At 36.8% G+C, this 19,575-nt stretch overlaps 1 protein-coding gene across 1 annotated transcript; it reads right to left on the bottom strand.

Moving 5' to 3' along the window:
- Positions 1-97: 97 nt before the first annotated feature.
- LOC104592429 (protein BUNDLE SHEATH DEFECTIVE 2, chloroplastic-like) lies at positions 98-2,985 on the bottom strand. Its single transcript, XM_010251800.3, has 5 exons — positions 2,822-2,985; positions 2,624-2,721; positions 2,320-2,383; positions 963-1,059; positions 98-335 (listed from the first exon to the last, which is right to left on the bottom strand). Exons 1-5 carry the CDS (start codon positions 2,877-2,879, stop codon positions 257-259), a joined length of 396 nt encoding a protein of 131 aa, XP_010250102.1. The 5' UTR covers positions 2,880-2,985; the 3' UTR covers positions 98-256.
- Between the last annotated feature and the right edge of the window lie 16,590 nt (positions 2,986-19,575).

Below are 19,575 nucleotides of genomic sequence, written 5' to 3'. Positions count from 1 at the left end.
GGTTGCATTACTACTTCCGTTTATCAGAAACCATAATGAACTAAAATTAGAACCTAGCAGAATTCCCTTTGTTGATTTGAGAACTATATGGAGAAGATTAGGAAAACCAATTGCATATCATGAAAAGAAGGCAATTCCCATAAATACAATACAGGGACCAACCTAAATGAATCATTGACTTTTATATCGGTTAAGTTCTTGCTGATTCATGACAACCAACACAGATTCAATTACCAAATCTGATTTGTACACATTCTTAATCATCAAAACTGCTCATAAAGCCACCCACAAAGCCAGCTCCATTGCAGTTCCCACATAAAATATCCCTTTTTCCTCTGCAAGAAAAATTATTCAAAGCATCACATGAGTGCTATGATTAGCAGGAAATCATATCAATTTCCCCATTATGGTGAAAATTTGCCAGGTTGGAAGCCAGTTAATGACCAATGTACTTATGACAGTAGGATTACACTGTGGTAAGAAAATGGCAAAAAGTTGTCTGCCATGCCTTTCTGTAAATGTTTGCGATGGGAGAGGTGAGCGGCCCACCATTTAATGAAGTCTTACAAGGAAATCTTTCAGTCTATGTATCAGCATGATAGATAGCTAAAGCCATCCAATCAAGCAGATACATTCAGACAGAAAAGTTTGGCAACAGTCAAGAAGGAAAATTTTACATATCAGACGGTTACAACCATCTATGAAATTTTTATTTTTGACCTTTAAGATCACCTTGTTAACAGCAGTAATACATTTCTTTGGTACATCTGGCATGTGTGCGTTGATCAATTATATGCAATAGGCACATAGACAACCTCCTTATTTATTAAGACAAGAAGGTTTTTTATCCAAAAACCCTCATTTACATTCTCCTTTAATTTCAATATAATAGTTGTTAAAATGATGAGTAACACTAATTACAATAGAGGTTGCAACAACTTCCAAATAGTTGATGGTAATACCTGCAGAGCCAACATAAACCCCCAGCTTTAAACTGGCCATTGAAGTGGTCAACAGAATTTACCCCAGTACCTTTGCATTGTGAACACAAAACTGCACCTATAGTTAAATGGAAAGGTATCAATCTCAGTTATCCAACATTATTTAAAAAATAAATAAAGAAAAGGAATAAAGTATGATCATCTTCAATGTGTGCTTTTTTCTTGCTCGAGTTATCTTTCAATGTATGTAAATGATGAAAGAAATATCTTTTCACTGAACAAATTAAGTTGCTTGTACTCCATGAAATCGATCAGGAACGTTTGCAGGAGCTAGTTTAATTGGCAGGATACACAAAGCACTTATTATGACAAACCCTAAGCCAGGAAGGATGAAAAAGATAATTCCATTTTAAAAAGAAATCCTGTGAAGAATGTAACTAGAAAACTAAGAAAATCTAATTAGAGAGTCAGAAGAAGATTGGTACAAATTACATGCACTCCCATCAGCTGGCACAAAGATTCAACATTGGAGATTGGCATACAAATGAATGAATTAAAGGCAGAAGAATAACAAGCTATATAGGATGAGAGCATAAGCTAAATGTGGCTTATCTCAGATTTATCCCTATTTTTTTTATTTGTTTTTATTTATTTTTGGGTGGATACAATACGTAGAGATTCCACACCTACATAGAAAATGTATTTGCTCAGGCAAGATGCTATGTGAATTAATGAGAAAAAACAAGGATTGGATATAACAATGTCCCATATCTACTAAACAATGTAGTTTACAATCATTTAGTAGTTATGGTAACCACATCCACTACCATTGCTTGGTGTAACGAGAAAATCTCAGGCTGACAAATGTGAGAACATGGCTTTGAGTCTGAGACTGAGAGCAGCCACTTTGTGCAAAAGAAATGCCAGAAGTTATGTCTGTATCCAATGCGCTATATGAGTTATTCCTGTTTCTATCCCACTGAATCAAACTTTTTGCTTACCATGGTGGTTAGATCCTACAATTACCAATGCCACAGATGGTACTCCAGAAGTAGAAACATTAAGATGTAATCTGATTCTTAATTGTAGTTCATGCAAGTTTCCTGTGAAAATGTATAACTAAAGCATATGCTTTAGAATTCATTTTCATGCCAAAATATAACAAGCATCCTCCAATTCTTCTAGGATTTGCATTTGGCATCACGTATTAACTCAATATCGATAAGCAGTTAACAGAAAAATAAATAGATACATAATCGAGAGGTCACCAAAAGAACTATCAAGAACATTATATAATTTCCATAGTGCAAAGAATACATGAGAATCAAATTTCGGGTAAAAACACAAACAACTACAACAAATTACTTAAACTGCTTACCATTTCCATCACAATCAGCACATAATAGGCTGTTTGATTTCGTGCTCTCATTACTGTCTGCAGCCTACCAAACAAATCATATAAATTCAGAAGAAAAAGAAAAATAAAATCTGGTGATAACTGAAAGAAAGAACAGAAAAGAAAATTAAAAAAAAAAAAGAAACAAAGTGCAACACTATCTACATAATAACAGAAACAAAACACTCACAACTCCGAAACAATAATACCGAAGAAAATAAACCATGTGAAAACCACGAACTCACTAGAAAGAACAGAAAATAGAAAAAGAGGAAAAACCACGAACCTTGGCTTCAATGGATTGAAACCTAGCAGTTTGAGAGTTTGGAAACACCTGGTCGACCCGAAGAACACTTCGGCCACTAGATGCACCTATTAAAAGCCCTAAAAGATTCACAGATTTAAACACCAGAAGAGGAATTAATACTGATATAACACTTGTAGGTTTTGGGGGTAGGATTGAAAGGATAAAGTGAGGGAATACCTGGTTTATTTGGAGGCTTGAAGGTATTTACAGGTGAGAAATAGATAGCGTTCGCCATTTCAGAGTTTCTAAGTACTTTTGGTTACTCTTCAAGTGAGTTACGAGCTTCCAAAATTTAGGTGGTGGTGGTGGTGGTATCAGATAAGGCTCTCTCCCGCGTTTAGAGTTTGGACAAACTGGTGCAAAAATATTAAAATACCCCTTATTAGTATGTTCCATTGACGAAGACACATGAAAATACACTACTGTAATTTCTGTTAGAGACTATGGGTATTTCAGTAAATCGATATTATTCCAGGGAAGGGGGAGGAAGGAGAGAGTTAAATCCGGGGTCTCTGTCATCGAATTCTCTCTTCCTCTCTCACTCGAGATTTGCTCAGGGCCAGGGGTGCCCACCACGCCTATTTTTTAAACCGAACCGGTATTACTGGTTTCTGAAAAACCGTTAATCGAGGCCGATCGATTAATCGGTGAATCGATTTAATTAACCGTTGGTTCGGCTACTCAATTTTATATAAAATATTGTATTTTAAATAAAAAATAATATTATATTATAAATATATACATTTATATAATGCATATTTATTAATTTATAATATATAAAAAATATAAAATATATAAAAATATATGTACTCATTGATTCGGTTAACTATTCGTTTTCTATATTAGTTAATCAAAACGGAATTGGTATCTTCAATTTTTTAAAAATATCAAATCAACGGATTCAGTTAATTGAATTTTTTATTCGATTTAGTTTAGTTTTTGGCTTGATTTGATTTTTCAATTTTTCTCGCACATGTACCCCTAATTTACTGTAGACCTAGGGCTATTGACTTTGCTGTAAACCTAATGAATGAACGCTACTATTCTTTGCATACGTGGTGGGTGTAGGGAAAATCTTTTTTTTTTTTGGTAGGAACCCGATAATCTCATTCAAGAAGAAAACAACAACTACAAACATTGACCGGCATAAGGAAAACCCAAAAAAAAACAACAAGCAAAAACAAAACAAGAGACAAAAAAAAAAAAAAAAAACTACAAAATATTACAGAAAACCAAGTCTAAATTTACTATAGTGGAGACACACAAAAGATTAGATTTGAAATCTCTTGAAAAACCATATTTGGCCGTTGTGTGAGCTACTTGGTTAGCTTCTCTCGGACAGAATTGAACTGTGAAATTTCTTCTAGAAGTAATTTCTTTAATATCCCTGCAACAAAAGAGGATTTCCTAGTCTTCACAGCCATTAGCATCATTTATCCAATCAACTAAATATTTGCAATCATATTAAAAAATGAGATCAGATTTGTTCATTTTATTTGCAAAAGTGATTGCCTTTAGAAGGGCTTGCGCTTCTGATTTCAATGGAGACAAAACTTTTGATTTCCCAAAACCCGCACCCCAGCAACACCCAAATGGTCTCTGATAATGAATCCAAAAGAAGACTGTCTAGAAGATTCTAAAAAACCACCATCAATATTGACTTTCATGCAGTCCTGATCTAGTGGAATCCAAAAAACATCCTTTTTGTTTAGACTAGTCTTGGAAGAGCTTTCTGATCTCTGCTACCAGAGATGATATCTCTCCACTATTGACTTGCAAATTTGAGAGATGACAACAAGGGGATTTGGATTTTCATTTTCAAAATAAAACAAATTTCTATCTTTCCAAATGCTCTATAAAACATGAGTAGTGTCTGCTAATTTTTCCATATGAGTCTTTCCCAGACTGAGGGCTTTGTTTGCTACCCTCTCTGAGATATATTCAAAATTTTGATTATTTTTCCTATTGACAAGAGGATGAGATTCCAAATAAATAGAGGGTTTTTCTATTTTTTAAACTTTAAGAAATTTTGAAACCATCTGTTTGAACTTAGGATGCATGTTTTTGCTATAGAAAACTTCAGATTTTTGATAATTCACATGTTGCCCAAAGGCTCTTTCAAAGAGGGAGATGGCTTCCAGCAGGGCACTAGCTTCCTTGGGATTTTCTTTAGAGAAAAAGTAACTATCATCTGCAAAAAACAAATAAGATATTATTGGAGCTAAGTTGCATATTTTAATTCCAGAGAGCTCCTTCTCGGTCACTTTTTCCTTTATTATAGATGAAAAGACTTCTGAGCACAGCAGGAAAAGGTAAGGTGACAAGGGGTCTCCCTACTTTAGACCCCATTGAGGGTAAATTTTCCTTGATGGGGATCCATTTTTTAAAATCTAATAGGAAACTATGGATACACACTTCATGATCCAATCAATAAATTTATTACCAAAACCCATCCTTTGCAAGGTTAACTTCAGAAAATCCCATTCAACTCTATCATAAGCCTTGTTCATATCCAACTTAGCTAGCATGAAACCTTGTTTTGCTTTTGTATAAGTCATGTAGTGCATTACTTCATGGGCAATTAAGATATTATCAGTTATAGCTCTCCCAGGGATAAAGGCACTCTGGTTTTCTGATATTAATTCATTTAGAATAGGTTTCATCTTATTTACCAAAATTTTTGCAATTATTTTGTAAACAGTATTGCACAGACTGATTGGTCTGAACTGAGAAGCTTCTTCTAAATTTTTGGCCTTCGGAATTAGTGCTATGAAATTTGAATTAGGATTTCTATTCATTTCTCTTGATTTAAAAAAAAAAAAAGAACTTGGACATCTTTTACTACGTCCTCCTTCACAGTCTCCCAGAAAGTTTGGAAAAATAAGTTCGGAAAACCATTAGGTCCTGGGGCTTTTCTAGGAGCCATTTGGAACAAGACTTCCTTAATCTCCTCTTCTGAGACATCCATTTCTAGACTTTCTCTATGAGTTTCTTTTAAAATTTCTTGGATGCCTTGTAGGGCCATTTCCATGTCTATAGGCCTATAAGAGGTGTAAATTTTCTAGAAAGTGATTTTCCATGATTTTTTGGATATTTTCTTGTCCCTCTATCCACTCTCCATTTTCATCTTTCAGTTTCAAGATTTTGTTTTTTACTCTCCTCATAATTGTTTGATTATGGAAGAAACTTGTATTTTTATCCCCAAACTTTAGCCAGTTAATTCTAGATTTTTGAGCCCACATGATTTCTTCTCTTTTTAACCACTCATCTAATTGTTGTTCCAATTGATTTACTTTTACTTGATCATAATTATATCCCTTTTTTTCCCTTTTCAAAGTGAACTCCCTTCTAAGATTCTTTATACACACTTGGATTTTTCCAAATTCTTTCTTGTTCCAATTTCTCAGGGTTTTACTTAATAATTCACATTTTTTTGGAACATTGGGGACTATTTGGTCATTGCGATTTTTTGTCCAAAAATTTTTTATCAGCTCTGCAAAACTTTTATGGGTGAGTCACATTTCTTCAAATCTGAATGGTTTTTTTATTTTAAAATTTACTGGGTTTGTGTCCAAACATAGTAGGAGATGATCTGAGCCATGGTTTGTGAGGACAAAGATTTTTGCATCAGGGTATCTTTCTTTCCATTGAATATTACATAGCCCTCTATCTAGCTTCTCTTTGACATTTGCTTTTTTATCCCTTTTATTATTCCAAGTATATTTTGGTCCCGAATTTTGAATTTCTTCCAAACCCCAATTATAAACAAAATTTCTATTCCTCTTTACTTCCCCACATTGATTGCTTTTCCCCCGCTTTATCATCCATGTTAAAAATCATATTAAAATCACCCATGCAACACTAAGGCCCTAAGTTTCTATCTGCTATGAAGTTTATTTTCTCAATAAATTGCACTATTTTATTTCTATCTGGTTCTCCATAAACAAAGGTCCAGTTCCACTCTTGGTTAGTTAGAAACCTCAACAATTTTGGTGTGAATTAAGTTTTTATCTGCTATTAAAACATGAATGCTTAAGCTTGCATCCCAAACCCCAGGCATCTACACCCCAACAATTCTAATCCTTTGTTTCTACAACCTAAGAGACTACACTCTATTTCACAAAAAAAAAGACAACCTAAGCTTAAATTTTCCTTTGGGCCTCTTTTGCTTATCGAACTGTCAAGGGGGATCCCACACCTTGACGGTTCAGGTTCTTATGTGTAATCAGTGTTTCACGTTGCTCGTGTGTGCCCATCCTTTCATCTTCCCATTCTTTCTCTCCTCGATTGGCACTGCTATTAATGTCTGTATTGACTATAGTATTTGCATTAATTTCGGAGGAAGCTTCCAGCTCATCCTCTGTTATTTTCTTGTAAGAAATAAACCTTCCTTCTCCCCTGTTTTCGACAAAAACCTTTTCACCTTCCAAGTTTGGTATTAATTGCAGAGTGAGACACGTCTTACCCATTTTGTGTAGGTCAATAACCATGTCTGTCTTACTTTTCCCGCCTAGGCAGCTAGAAAAGGAAAAGCTTGTGCAGCAAGTATTGATGTTGCTTCATTTCCAAGCCACCTTTTCTCTACTTGACCTGCTTCGTCGGAGATAAAACTACATTGAAACTCTGGTGAGTTTTCTCCATGAGGGATTTCCCCTCTTGATTGTCATATTCTTCACTGAAGAGCTTTCTTCTCACTGGGGTTCTGGTAAGATTTTTGCATTCTGCACTCTCAGCCATGGCCCGTACCCAGTCAAGGCTTTGGATTCGTTCAGGCATTGTTCCTTCATCTTTGTAGTTAAAGCTTCAATTTGTTTGCAGGTATCTGCAGCTTCTTTGCAAGCTCTTTCCAAGTGCCCCAACACTACACACTTGTAATAGAAGATTGGTAAGTTCTCATATTGGAATGAGAACCAACTTTCTTTCCCGTCCTCTAGGATTCCTTTCGCTCCCACTGCTAGTGGTTTTGTAATGTCTATTTTCACTCTTACTCTCAAACCCCTATTCCATTATTCTTTATTTTTTTTCCTTCTATCTTCTTCAGGTTTCATGTCCACCACCTCTCCAGCAGTCTAAGCCAATAGAACTCCAGATTCTTTGGTTTTGTAGGCCATTGGTACGTTTAGAATTATTACCCACATATCCAGAGTGTCTAGCTTTACATCTAAAGGCAAGGTATCATCAATATATTCTTTCAAAACGAGTGGGTACTCTTTTACTGCCCACTGTTCATCCCTCAACACATTCTTTCTATCTTTTTCTCTAAAAAAGAAAATCCACAAAAGGTTGCCACTTGCTCATTCTATCTATATCTCCCCTTTAACCCACCACCACATGCTTTTGATTTGTTCTATTACTTCTGATACATTAAGGAGCTTATCCGAGATTACCTTTGCATAGAGGTCAATCCTTCTCTTAGAGTTCTTGATCAGTGCTTTTGGTTGTTCTTTCTCCATTCCTTCTTCTATGATCTCCATCGTTTTTCGCTCTATTCGAACACAGACAAAGGACTAACAGAAGAAACGTAACCGAAGTCAGCTCCTGATTAAAACCACCTTGTTCTTACAGTGAGGTGCTCAACAACTCCCTAGCAGAGCTCGAAGGGAAGCGAAACCTTCCACCTGCTTAGTCTGAATCCGATGCTCGATCATACAAGGACAACATGGAGAAATTCATTCAATTACTGGACTGCTAAGTAAGCCTTGAATCGAATACTCCATCCCCATATTTCTCACCGACTTTTGTGACAATCGAATACTCCATCTATGATGCGGAAAAGATATGGAATGGGAAGAGTTTTGACCAATCAAAATCCACCCATGAATTTTTGTAAATAATACTTAATTGACTACCACGTTTATGATTCCAATTGACTGATGAAAAGTTTTTCAGATATCATATCTTTTCCATATGATAGTTAAACCCGCCCATGTATGCCTTAAACACAGGCCATGGTTATTCTAATAATAATATTTATTTATTTTTATTTATTTATATGGCCTATAATGCATGAGCCAAAAAATTGCACGCTTTTTTCTTTCCTTCGTATTTTCACTTTTCCTCACCTCTCTTCCTTCCCTTAACCTTAATCTACTGATTTTTTGCTATACAAACATTCAATGTAACCTGAACACTTCATAGAAGGATCAACATACTCCAAACTCTGGTATAGATATTTGTCATTGTATAAGTCTTCATTCTATTTTGAATACTAGTGGATTTCAACAATATAAGTTAAATCATTTGATTATTCAAATACGATTTTCCCCTGTTTTTGCAAATGACAAATAATTTATATGAGTTTTTTTGCAATAATATAAGCTAAATCCATTAAAAACAATAAATTATTATATGATTGTGTTAAGCTTTTATGTGACTTCGGCTAGAAATTCATGTTAAAAGTCATCATTCACATGCCCAAAGAAAGACTTTGTACTGGAAATTATTGTTGTTCACAAAACTTGAATTTCTTGGATTGAATCCTATTCGCATTAGTATTCTGTCTCTAGGAAGTCATGGCTTCAGGTATTGATGAAGGGTGATTTAGCACGACCTAGTAAGAAGGGGATACGTAGACGCGATCTGCTTGAGGGGTGATAACTCAGCCAAACGAACTCAGCCTGCAACATTCAGAGACCAGATGTTCAGCCACTTCGGCCCAAAAACCACCTCGGCGTAGAGACACCTCGACATCCAATCTAGTTCGGGGCTAAAGAACCGAAGTACTAGTTCGGAGATAAAGAGCTGAAACGCCATGTAATCGACTCCAAAGGCCTCCCCAATAGACCCTGAATTTCTCGGATCACGACAAGACTCATCTTAGCTCCGCCGAAATCGAAGATAAACAATAAACCTTATCAATGCATTGTTCTCTTTAAAAAATGGATCAAATCTTATCTACACAGCCCGAAGATCCCAGAGCTCTTTCGTAAGGCCCATGACTACTCTACTATATAAGGACATGAAACCCCAATGCAAAGGTACACGTGATTATTTACTCACCAGCATTTAAGTACTCAAGTGCTCACCTTGCATCCACAGTATAGTATTGACTTAAGCATTGGAGCGACCTTGCCGGGTTAGCCACCCCGTGCTCTCTGATCTACTATTTGGCAGCTTGGTCCAGCTCACCGCGCAACTGGAGTTTGGATCGTCTTCTAGCTAGGAGTATCAAGATCGCGCACCATCAATTGGCACCGTCTATGAGAAACGATCGAAAGGTCATCCCAACTTTAGTTGCAAATTTATTTTTCAATTTATCCCAATGGATTCTTCCAGCAACACCGAAAAAAGTATCGAGATGAACGTCACCGGGGGGTGATATAAGCAATCAACCTTCCCCCAGGTCCTCCGGTATGCATTGGCCAGTTTACTATTCCTTTTACAGTTTCAGGAGTCTCGTTACTGTCTGTACCACAGGGCACTACGCAAGTGAGCGTCCCGCTTCCCCCAGTGGGCGCGACTTTCTCTGAGCCATCTGCGGTCCCTCCTGGAATCGAACACTCCCAATTCCATGACCTTGTTCAATGCGTCTGGACAATACAGATCTAGATGCAGCAGGTCCAACAATTTCAGCAGTATCAGCAATACTATCTGTACCAACAATATCAGCAGCAGTTCCCACCACTGCAGTCGAACCAGCAGCCGATTCCACCCCGGCACCCAGGGTCGCGTCAGGGCCAGAACCCAAATCAACCTAGAACCAGCTAGAACGTCAACCGGTCCCCCCATTGGGGTGAGGGGACCTCACAAGTACCGATTCCTCCCAGGGGTCAAGTTTCACCCCGTGAGAGGAGAAACGATCAGCACACTCCTTCAGTCTCGCAAGGAAATTTTAGAAACAAGTCCGGGGATAGTCAGCTCAACAGGGCTAATCCGCCTCGGCACTCCTAGCAGGAAAATAACGGCTCGCGAGGAGATATAATAACTAGACCGGAGTTCGAGGTGCGAACTCGAGGTAGGACCCCTCCATCCCTCGCGATAGCCAGTGCAAACCCCACAACCAAGAGAACCCGGCAAGAAGGAACCATGATCTACCTCGCGATAATGTCCGTAGTGATGCTGAAATACCAAACCAGACCGAAATCAACAGTACCAACGTCGAGCCGGTGAAGAAGCAGCAGCGGCGACGTCGCAAGACACGCCACTCCTCAGCCAAAAATAGTCTGCCGGCAAAGCCAGACCAGCAAGCAGAGCAAGCCAAAGAAAAGGAAGAAGTGAGCTCAGTGGCTACGAAGATTGCACCTCATTACTTTGCTAGTCATCTCCTTTGTCTCTCGAGCTCTTGGCGACTCCGATGCCGAAAGATTTCAAGGTGCCCCCATTAGACAAGTATGACGGGTCGTTTGACCTCAACGATCATGTGGATTTCTTGTAGTCTCAGATGCACCTAGTTGGGGCTGACGAGTCCTGCATGTGTGTGTCCTTCTCCACTACGTTTAGGGGGGTAGTCCGAACTTGGTATCGGAACCTCGCGCCGGGCTCCATCAAAAGCTAGTCCCAATTTGCCGACCTGTTTAGTGTGCACTTCATTACCAGCAAGAAGTGCCCGAAGTTACAAAAAAACCTTTCTGAGCGTGGTTCAAAGGGAAGGAGAATCAATCAAAAGCTATTCGGAGCTCGCATGTTCAGCCACCTCGGCCCAAAAACCACCTCGGCATAGAGACACCTCAACAGCCAATCTAGTTCGGGGCTAAAGAACCGAAGTACCAGTTCGGAGCTAAAGAGCCAAAACGCCACGTAATCGACTCCAAAGGCCTCCCCAACGGACCCCGAGTTTCTCGGATCACGACGAGGCTCATCCTAGCTGCGCCTAAATCGGAGGTAAATGATAAACCTTATCAACACATTTCTCTCCTTTAAAAATGGAACAGATCTTATCCGCACAGCCCGGAGATCCCGAAGCTCTTTCGTAAGGCCCACAACTACTCCATTATATAAGGACATGAAACCCCAAGGCAAAAGTACGCGTGATTATTTACTCACTAGCATTCAAGCACTCAAGTACTCAGCTCGTACCCACAGTATAGTACTGACTTAAGCATCAGAGCGACCTTGCCGAGTTAACCACCCCAAATTCTCTAATCTACAATTTTGCAGTTTGGTCCAACTCGTCGTGCAACTGAAATTCGAATCGTCTTTCAGTTAGGAATATCTAGATCGCGCACCATTAGGTATGGTAACAAAATAAGTCAGTTAGAGTTTGGGGAAAAAAGGGGTTAGGAAGAGGAAGAGGTAAAAACAAGGGTGGAAATAAGCGTGTAAAGAAATTAATAAAAGAAAACAAAAAAAAAGCAAATAATACCCATTACTAACGTCTAAACAAGGGGCTGTTCATTACACACATGGGAAGACCACTAAGTGTGCAGAGAACACGTGGAAGTCATTCATTGGGTTTACAACAAAGTTAATAGTTGTATGTCTACATTAGATATGACAAGTAATTGGTCACTGGTCTATTGAACAACCTGGAAACAAGTCTGTAATTTTGGGAAAATTTCATATTAATACATTGTATTTTAGGTTGTATCTGAACTTCAAAACGTGTCACTACGACTTAAAACTTTTAAAATATCAAAATTATTCTTCAAAAGAAGACATGTTAGCATTGGTGAGTGATACAGACATACTATTACGACCATCAGTGACTTGAGTGATCACAACCACAAAGTATGTGTTTGGTACCATTTATGTTTATTGAATAAATGTTTGTACTTTATTTGCTGGTAAAATCGAGAAATACAATAATTACAACCGTTTATGACAACTGGGCGCCACTAGGCACCACTTCAGCGTAACAATGAATAAACGCCTGGCTGTTTGTGGAAGCTTCAAAAAATAATTTCTACAAATGACTGACATGTACATAAACCAAAGTTCACTTTTTACATTTTTGATGTATACAGAAGAGTAAAAAAGAGAAAATGCTGAGATGGTGCCTATGTGGCACCATCAATAAACGTTTACTGAATAAATGTAAATAGTACCAAACATCACCAAGGTATGTATAGTTTAGGGCCTTCAGGCGTTAATTACCGGTGGGGTATGATTAGGTCACTGTGTTTCTTCTTTAACTGAAGAAGTTATTTGACTGACCATTGAAGAATTGATCTTTTAAGTGAAGAAGTTATTTGACTGAACATTGAAGAAGTGATGCTTTAGCAGGAGCTGTTGGATGGGGTACTTTCAAAATGTTAAAAGTTTGGGTTTTTCTTCTTTATCATCTGAAAGGATAGGGGAAGATGGATGATGTCATTCCTTTTCGGCCGGCCAGCCGGGTGGTTCTTAGACTGATTCCCAACCATGGAGTCTCCAGGATCAAGAAGATTCGAGGGGAAAATGGTATGGGATTCTATAGAGGGTTTATGCAACCATTGTTACTTCCACTTTCTTTATCCCTGGAATTGTCGGTAGGTGTGTCAACTGAACAGGATTTGGTCTAATTTGATTCAGTCCAATGTGAGTCTATTGTAAATGGACCAGGTCCAATTCAATGAATATTTTAGACTATTTTGGACCAGTCCAACTCAATGTTTGGACTGTAAAATCTGTTTAAATTCATTTTGATTTAGATTAGTTTCAATTCAAACCCGGTCTATTGACACATATATATCTATTCTTATCTTATATCAAAGTACAAGATATTGGCTTATCCAATATCTAATATGTCTCGTTGGTCTGTTCAATCTGTTCAAATTGGTTTTGGACTGGACGGGGTCCAATCCAAAATCAGTCCTTTGAAATAAAGTGTCGGCTTAAAGCGACAATTCTTAAATGTGCTCGGTGATTTCCTCATAAAAAAATGATCCATCTGAAATAAAGTGTATTATGGTATGGACGGAATGTATTTCAGTGCCTTTTTATGCCTTTTGGCTTATGGATTTACTTTTAGACTTCAGCATTTGTTTAAGTTGATTTATATAGGAGTGATTGATGATAAAAAAATCAGATGACACACAAACGGCATTTTTATCCAGTTAACAATTTTGCACTAAACTGACAGTTTTTAGGAGTTATTGCAGTGACATTTTAAAAATTGGGTACTAAAATAAGAATATTCCTAAAGTATAAGGTTGTAATCTGGAATTTTTCCTTTAAATTTCTGAATCAATGGGATTGAATCAAGATGAAATTCTTTGTGGTTTTGGTGACTGACTGAGATTCATTGCTTAAGCAACCACATTCACTTGGAAATTCTGAATGAATCAATAACATTCATCTAACTCGTTCCATGAAGTGATGAAATTCTAAGATGAGTCCTATGCATACATGCTTGGCAACTTATAAGAAAAGTCAAGAAGAAACTCTGATCCTGAGCCAGATTATCGAATAACAATTGTTTTACTGCCTAAGCACCAATTGCAGCATTAGGTTCTGTTTGGGAAGAATACAAATAGAGTGCTAATACAAATGTGTACAGAGTATGCAGAGTGCATCCTGATCCATGCAGATGCAATAAATTTACCTTATTGTCAAATGGTTTTTTGTTGTAATGGGCGCAAATATAAATTCTTAGATAAGAATCCACCATTTTTTTTTAAGTCCATTGGTGCAAAGGAAAAATCAGAAGCAATACAATCGGCAAAAAAAATCAGGACACACCGACTAGGTAGGAACCTTCTTAAAACAATTTTATCAAGAATCCACAATTTTTATACATTGACCAACTTTCAATGCAAAATTTTACTCTCGTTTTGAATGCAAATGTCTTAAATCTTAAAATTTATAAAAACTGTCACTTTGGTTGCATTTAAAATTTTACTAAACCAACATTTGCACTCTTCCAGTAGCCTAGATGAGACTTTAAAGTTGATCCGAGTTCATATCATATCCTATCCCAAATAAAAGTATCAACTGTTTGAGTCATATATATACACACACGAACATGTATGTACATTTTCACATGACAGTATCTCTAAAACAAAATTATTTATAATTCATAGACAGTTTCTAAACAGTTATAAGTGGACAGTTTCTAAAATGAAAATAAAGGACATATATGCCCTTTTTATGCTCATTATATGTTTAGACAAGGGGATAGAAAATTCCAGAAAGAAGGGGCTTTGCTCTTTTATAGATAGCATATATATGTATATGTATATACGAAGTAAGTATGGGGCTTAGGCGTGTAGTGATTCCCTGTGGACGGTGATGGAACTGCCAATCTGACCCTGAACTGTAAAACCTTCAATTCATTGCTCTAATTTAGTAAGCGCCCCTGTATTAATAGAAAATTACATTCAAAATTCAGTTAATCAAACATTATATAGTAATTTGTGCATTCTTTTCTATATTTCTGAAAATTACACTGTTTGAAAGGTTTTGTTTATCAAAACAAAAAGGGAAAAAAGTATACATACATGCATATATATATATATATATATATATATATATTATATATATAGACATAATACATACAAAGACTTTCTAATGTAAATTTTTGCTATTTGGATAAAACAGCCAAGATTGTTTTAAAGCTTCATGTGCATGACATGTTAGCATGGGTGGGGGTAAAATGGTAATTATAATTTATTTTTTAATTAAAACGACAAACAAGGGAATGAGTGGGGTGTCATTGGTAAAGGTTACCAAACAGTCAAACTTTTTCCCATCCATTAGAAGTGAGCATTATTTGGTTAAAACTGAAAATCGAACTGAAATTATGACTTGTTCGGTTCAATTATTTCAGTTTTGAATAAATTGGTTTAATTGTTTTAGTTTTTTACTTAAACTGGTTAAATTTTGGTTTCAGATTTAAAATTTCAGTTAACAAAAAAACAAAGTAACCAAATTTCATTATAACATTAATATTATATATAATATTTTATAATATATTATATATTATATATTATATTATAATATTATATGTATATTAATAATTATAATATATATTAATACATTGAATAAATAATACGAAATTCGGTTTTAACTGAATTCAATTTCAGTTCAGTTTTTTCATTTAGAAATTCAGATTTTAAAATTATACTTTATTAAATTTGATTTTTAATCGAACAAACCAAATGCTCACCCCTACATCCCTACATATGAGCACCAAAGCTGTACAGTATGCTAGATCTTGGTGCATTGAATGGTTGGTCTTGATCAATTTTGCATACCAATGAAAGGTAAATGTGATTCCCTATTGTGTTATGAATTTGAATAAGTGATCAATAAATTGTAGATGAAATGGTGACAGTTCTATGACCCTAGGAGAGAGGAGGGGCTGGTTTTCCTTGAAAGCTTATGTTTCTTCAACTATTTGTAAAGTATGTGACTTACAAATAGATAGAGGTATCAGGGTTGATAGAATTGTGTCGATTACACCTTATTCCCCATTTTTATAAGGAGAGACCTCAAGGCCCTGAAGAGAAGGAACCAGAAAAGGGGGTTTGATTCCTACTTAGAAAGAAAATCTTTGATACGGTGTTGGTTTGTTAGGAGGACACTATTAGGGTTTGCCATGTGTTACGCGAGATCTTCCTAGGATGAAGTTCCTTTTCGTCCGAGAATTCTCGTGATACACGTGCGCTATTTCTCCTTACGAGTCTCCTATATTGACGTGGCATGGATGACGCTAAAGCTAATTTGACGTATTCACTTAATTTGCTAGATGTCTTATCGCGAGTGACTTTGACTTGTTGCAGTCGCACGGTGGTTCTTAAGTCCACTGCAGGTCCGTGATAACTTTGAGCTTATCACAGGCATGCGATGAATTATAGGCTCATCGCAGGCCCCCGGTGGCTTTTGTGTCACTATGGGTGTTTTTGTTATTCTGGTTTTATACCTTCATCGCGATCACAGAGATAGGGAAGCACATGTACATATGAGCACTAGAAACTGTACAATATGCTAGATCTTGGTTCATTGAATGGTTTGTCTTGATCAATTTAGCATACCAATGAAAGGTAAATGTGATTCCCTATTGTATTATGAATTTGAATAAAGTGATCAACAAAAAGTAGATGAAATGGTGTCAGTTCTTTGACCTTAGGAGAGAGGAGGAGCTGGTTTTCCATGAAAGCTCATGTTTCTTCAACAACTCGAAGAAGAAGTATGTGACTCACAAAATCTTCAGGTATGCTTGGAGGTATCAAAAAGTCAGGGGAGGTGTTAGATAATTTTCCTATGTTATATGCAATCTTACTGACCCATATAGAAATGCTTAAATCATTTTTATGTCCAAACCAATCTTCTCTTAATTAGTTAAGTCCCATACAATAACAATTTCTACACTTGTAAAATAACTAAAGTAATTAAATATAGACAAAAGAGACTAATTAATGATGGATCATTTTCAACAAATCAACCATAGAATCCTAATGAAGGCACATTCATCTACTGAGGCTCATTGTTGTAGGTTTACTGTCATATTGAATACTTGACAGCAAACGAAAGGTTGTGAATTTGCTATTCAATTAATGTATGATTAGATGGTAACCATTTCAACAGGCAGCTTGCAAAACATTGAAGTTTAACATGGATATAAGAAAATGTGAGTTAACACAAATAAAATTGGGTAATGATGAAAATACATTTTAAGCAAATGTCTGTAACTATAATAGGAAGAGTCAATTAGGGAGGCTTATTTTTGCCAAGTAGCATACCTCGCAATATTACCCCAACTTCACACAAATTCCCTTTTGATTTCTATATTTTTTCATAGTGTTCCGTATCTTCCTCATTTTCTCACTTCCATCAAAACGAGAAAGGAAGTCCCATTCCAGTTCAAATCATAAAACACCATTTATATTCATCTGTCACCCTTATTTGTTTTAGTAATTTTTATTTGATTGATGAGGAAAAATCATCTTAAATCAAATAATTAATAAGTTTCCACAACAACTTGATCAAGATCCTATTTAAATCGGAGGGAGATAAAAAGATAGCTATCAGACCAAATACACAGACATCAAGAAGCTCTAAAGTTCACAGCTACCATGGTGAGAAGCTCTTACTGAACCAAAAAAAAAAAATCTCAATTTCTTGCTTTCATTTTCTCGATCAAAAGAGAAGCAACTCCCCATGAGGAAACGGTTTACACTTCTTTAAGCAAAACCCATTTTTCTTTTGCAGGGTATTTTCACCATTATTGTCGTTCTTGGCCTTGCTTGTTCGGTTACAGCTCGAGTAATGAAGGATGCCATGACTGTGTTCGACGTTATGAGTTACGGAGCTATTGGCGATGGCACGGCTGATGATACCTATGTAAATTTCAGCTTGCACTTAACTAAGGGTCAGTTTGGTTTGTGGAAATAAGGGTCTGGAATGGAATCAGAATCTGAATGATCGATTCTAACTGTTTAATTGGACGGAATCAGAATTCTATTCCCATTCATTCCCATTCTTAGTAGAATGGCATTTCCCCATATAACCCTCCTTTGGGAATGAAATCTCATTTCGACTGATTTAATTTTTATTCCGATTCTAATTCTGATTCCAATTCAAACAACAAGCCAAACGAACTCAAATTTGGTTCTCTTTTGCCAAGAATGTTTCTCATCTTCACTAGCAAACTCCAGGCATTCTCAAAGGCATGGACTGCAGCCTGTGGGGAAGCTTCAGGTTTCCCTGTCATGGTCATCCCTGAAGGGAAGACATTTCTCCTTATGCCCATACTGTTTCAGGGCCCTTGCAAGTCTAAAACTGTCGGTGTTAAGGTAATGGAACCGAAGTTCTACTCACCAACTTAAGAAAAGCTGGCAGTGTTCATGTTTATTATAGTTTTATACTCCTTTTGGGTCCAGATTTTAGGGACTATCGTGGCCCCAGAGAATCCTGTTATGTGGAATGGCAAGGACATCGATTTATGGCTTGCGTTCAAAGATGTGCATGGCCTTTGGATGGACGGTACTGGCTGGATAAACGGTCGAGGCTATAACTGGTGGGACCAGTCTTGCAGGAATAAACCAAAACCGGTATTTTTAATATATATATTTTTTTAATGTTTGTGCTATTTTAGCTCCCATTTGCGAATGCTTATTGGATAAATAAGTATTTAGAGAATAAATGCTTATGAGTGTTTGGTGAAAAAGTGCTATTGCTTTTGTTTTTAAAATGCTATTTTTCTTTTATTTTTCAGGGATGCACCACTCAGGCACCTACGGTTGGTACCAAACTCCATAACTTATATGTAAAACATGTACAAGTAAATAGATAAATGCTGAAACCTAAAAGGAGTAAAGGGACATGTTCATCTTAATATTTGTGTGGGCTTATTAAGCCCAGATGAAATCTATCACTATATTGAGCTTCTTTAGGGCTGTCAATGGGTATGAGTCGGGTTCAATCTGATTGTCTCGAGAATCGATTGGTTCAGTTTTGTGTCTAAAAATACAGACCCTATCAGATTTGGCTCGGTTCCAAACCCTCAATATTTCATGTTGGATAGATTTTGGTTCTAACTCATTCTGACCCAGACCCAATCCATTGACGGCCCTAAGCTTCTCTTTGCTGTTTAACCTCCATTCAAGTTTTTCTTTGCATGGCCCAGTTTCATATTTCAAATGGCTCAATCCAAAATTTCATTCATACAAAAGCTTTTGGGCTAAACCCCAAATTTCATTCATACAATAGCTCAATCCAAATGCACCCCAACTTAATTTCTAGGGTCGTATTATCCCTCAGCTTGTGTAGCACCTTCAGTATTTTTTTATAAAAAAAAAAATACAAATACCTAACAAATTTTTCTTTCCATGGGTGATAGATGTTCAGTATCTACTCCTGCAGCGAGGTTTTTGTTAGTAATTTGAAGTTCATCAATAGCCCACAGTTCCATATCAAGGTTGGGTGGAGCAACAAGATCCACTTCACTAAACTCCTTATCAACTCTCCAGAAACTAGCCCCAACACTGACGGAATTCACATCGAAGCGACAAGCCATGTCAATATACATGGTGCAGTCATAGCTGCCGGTAATTGACTGATCATCTTATTCT

This window comes from Nelumbo nucifera, chromosome 8 (genome assembly GCF_055504915.1).
Source record: "Nelumbo nucifera cultivar China Antique chromosome 8, China Antique-T2T, whole genome shotgun sequence".
Taxonomy (NCBI): Eukaryota; Viridiplantae; Streptophyta; class Magnoliopsida; order Proteales; family Nelumbonaceae; genus Nelumbo; species Nelumbo nucifera.
The sequence above is the reverse complement of the archived record's forward strand: the minus strand, read 5'-3'. Positions and strand labels throughout refer to the sequence as shown.

Coding starts and splice junctions, on each gene's coding strand:
- LOC104592429 (XM_010251800.3), bottom strand. CDS start 2,879: ATGGCGAACGCTATCTATTTCTCACCTGTAAATACCTTCAAGCCTCCA. Junction 2,722..2,821: donor CAAGCCTCCAAATAAACCAG/GTATTCCCTCAC, acceptor TGAATCTTTTAG/GGCTTTTAATAGGTGCATCT. Junction 336..962: donor GGTTTATGTTGGCTCTGCAG/GTATTACCATCA, acceptor TTTTTCTTGCAG/AGGAAAAAGGGATATTTTAT.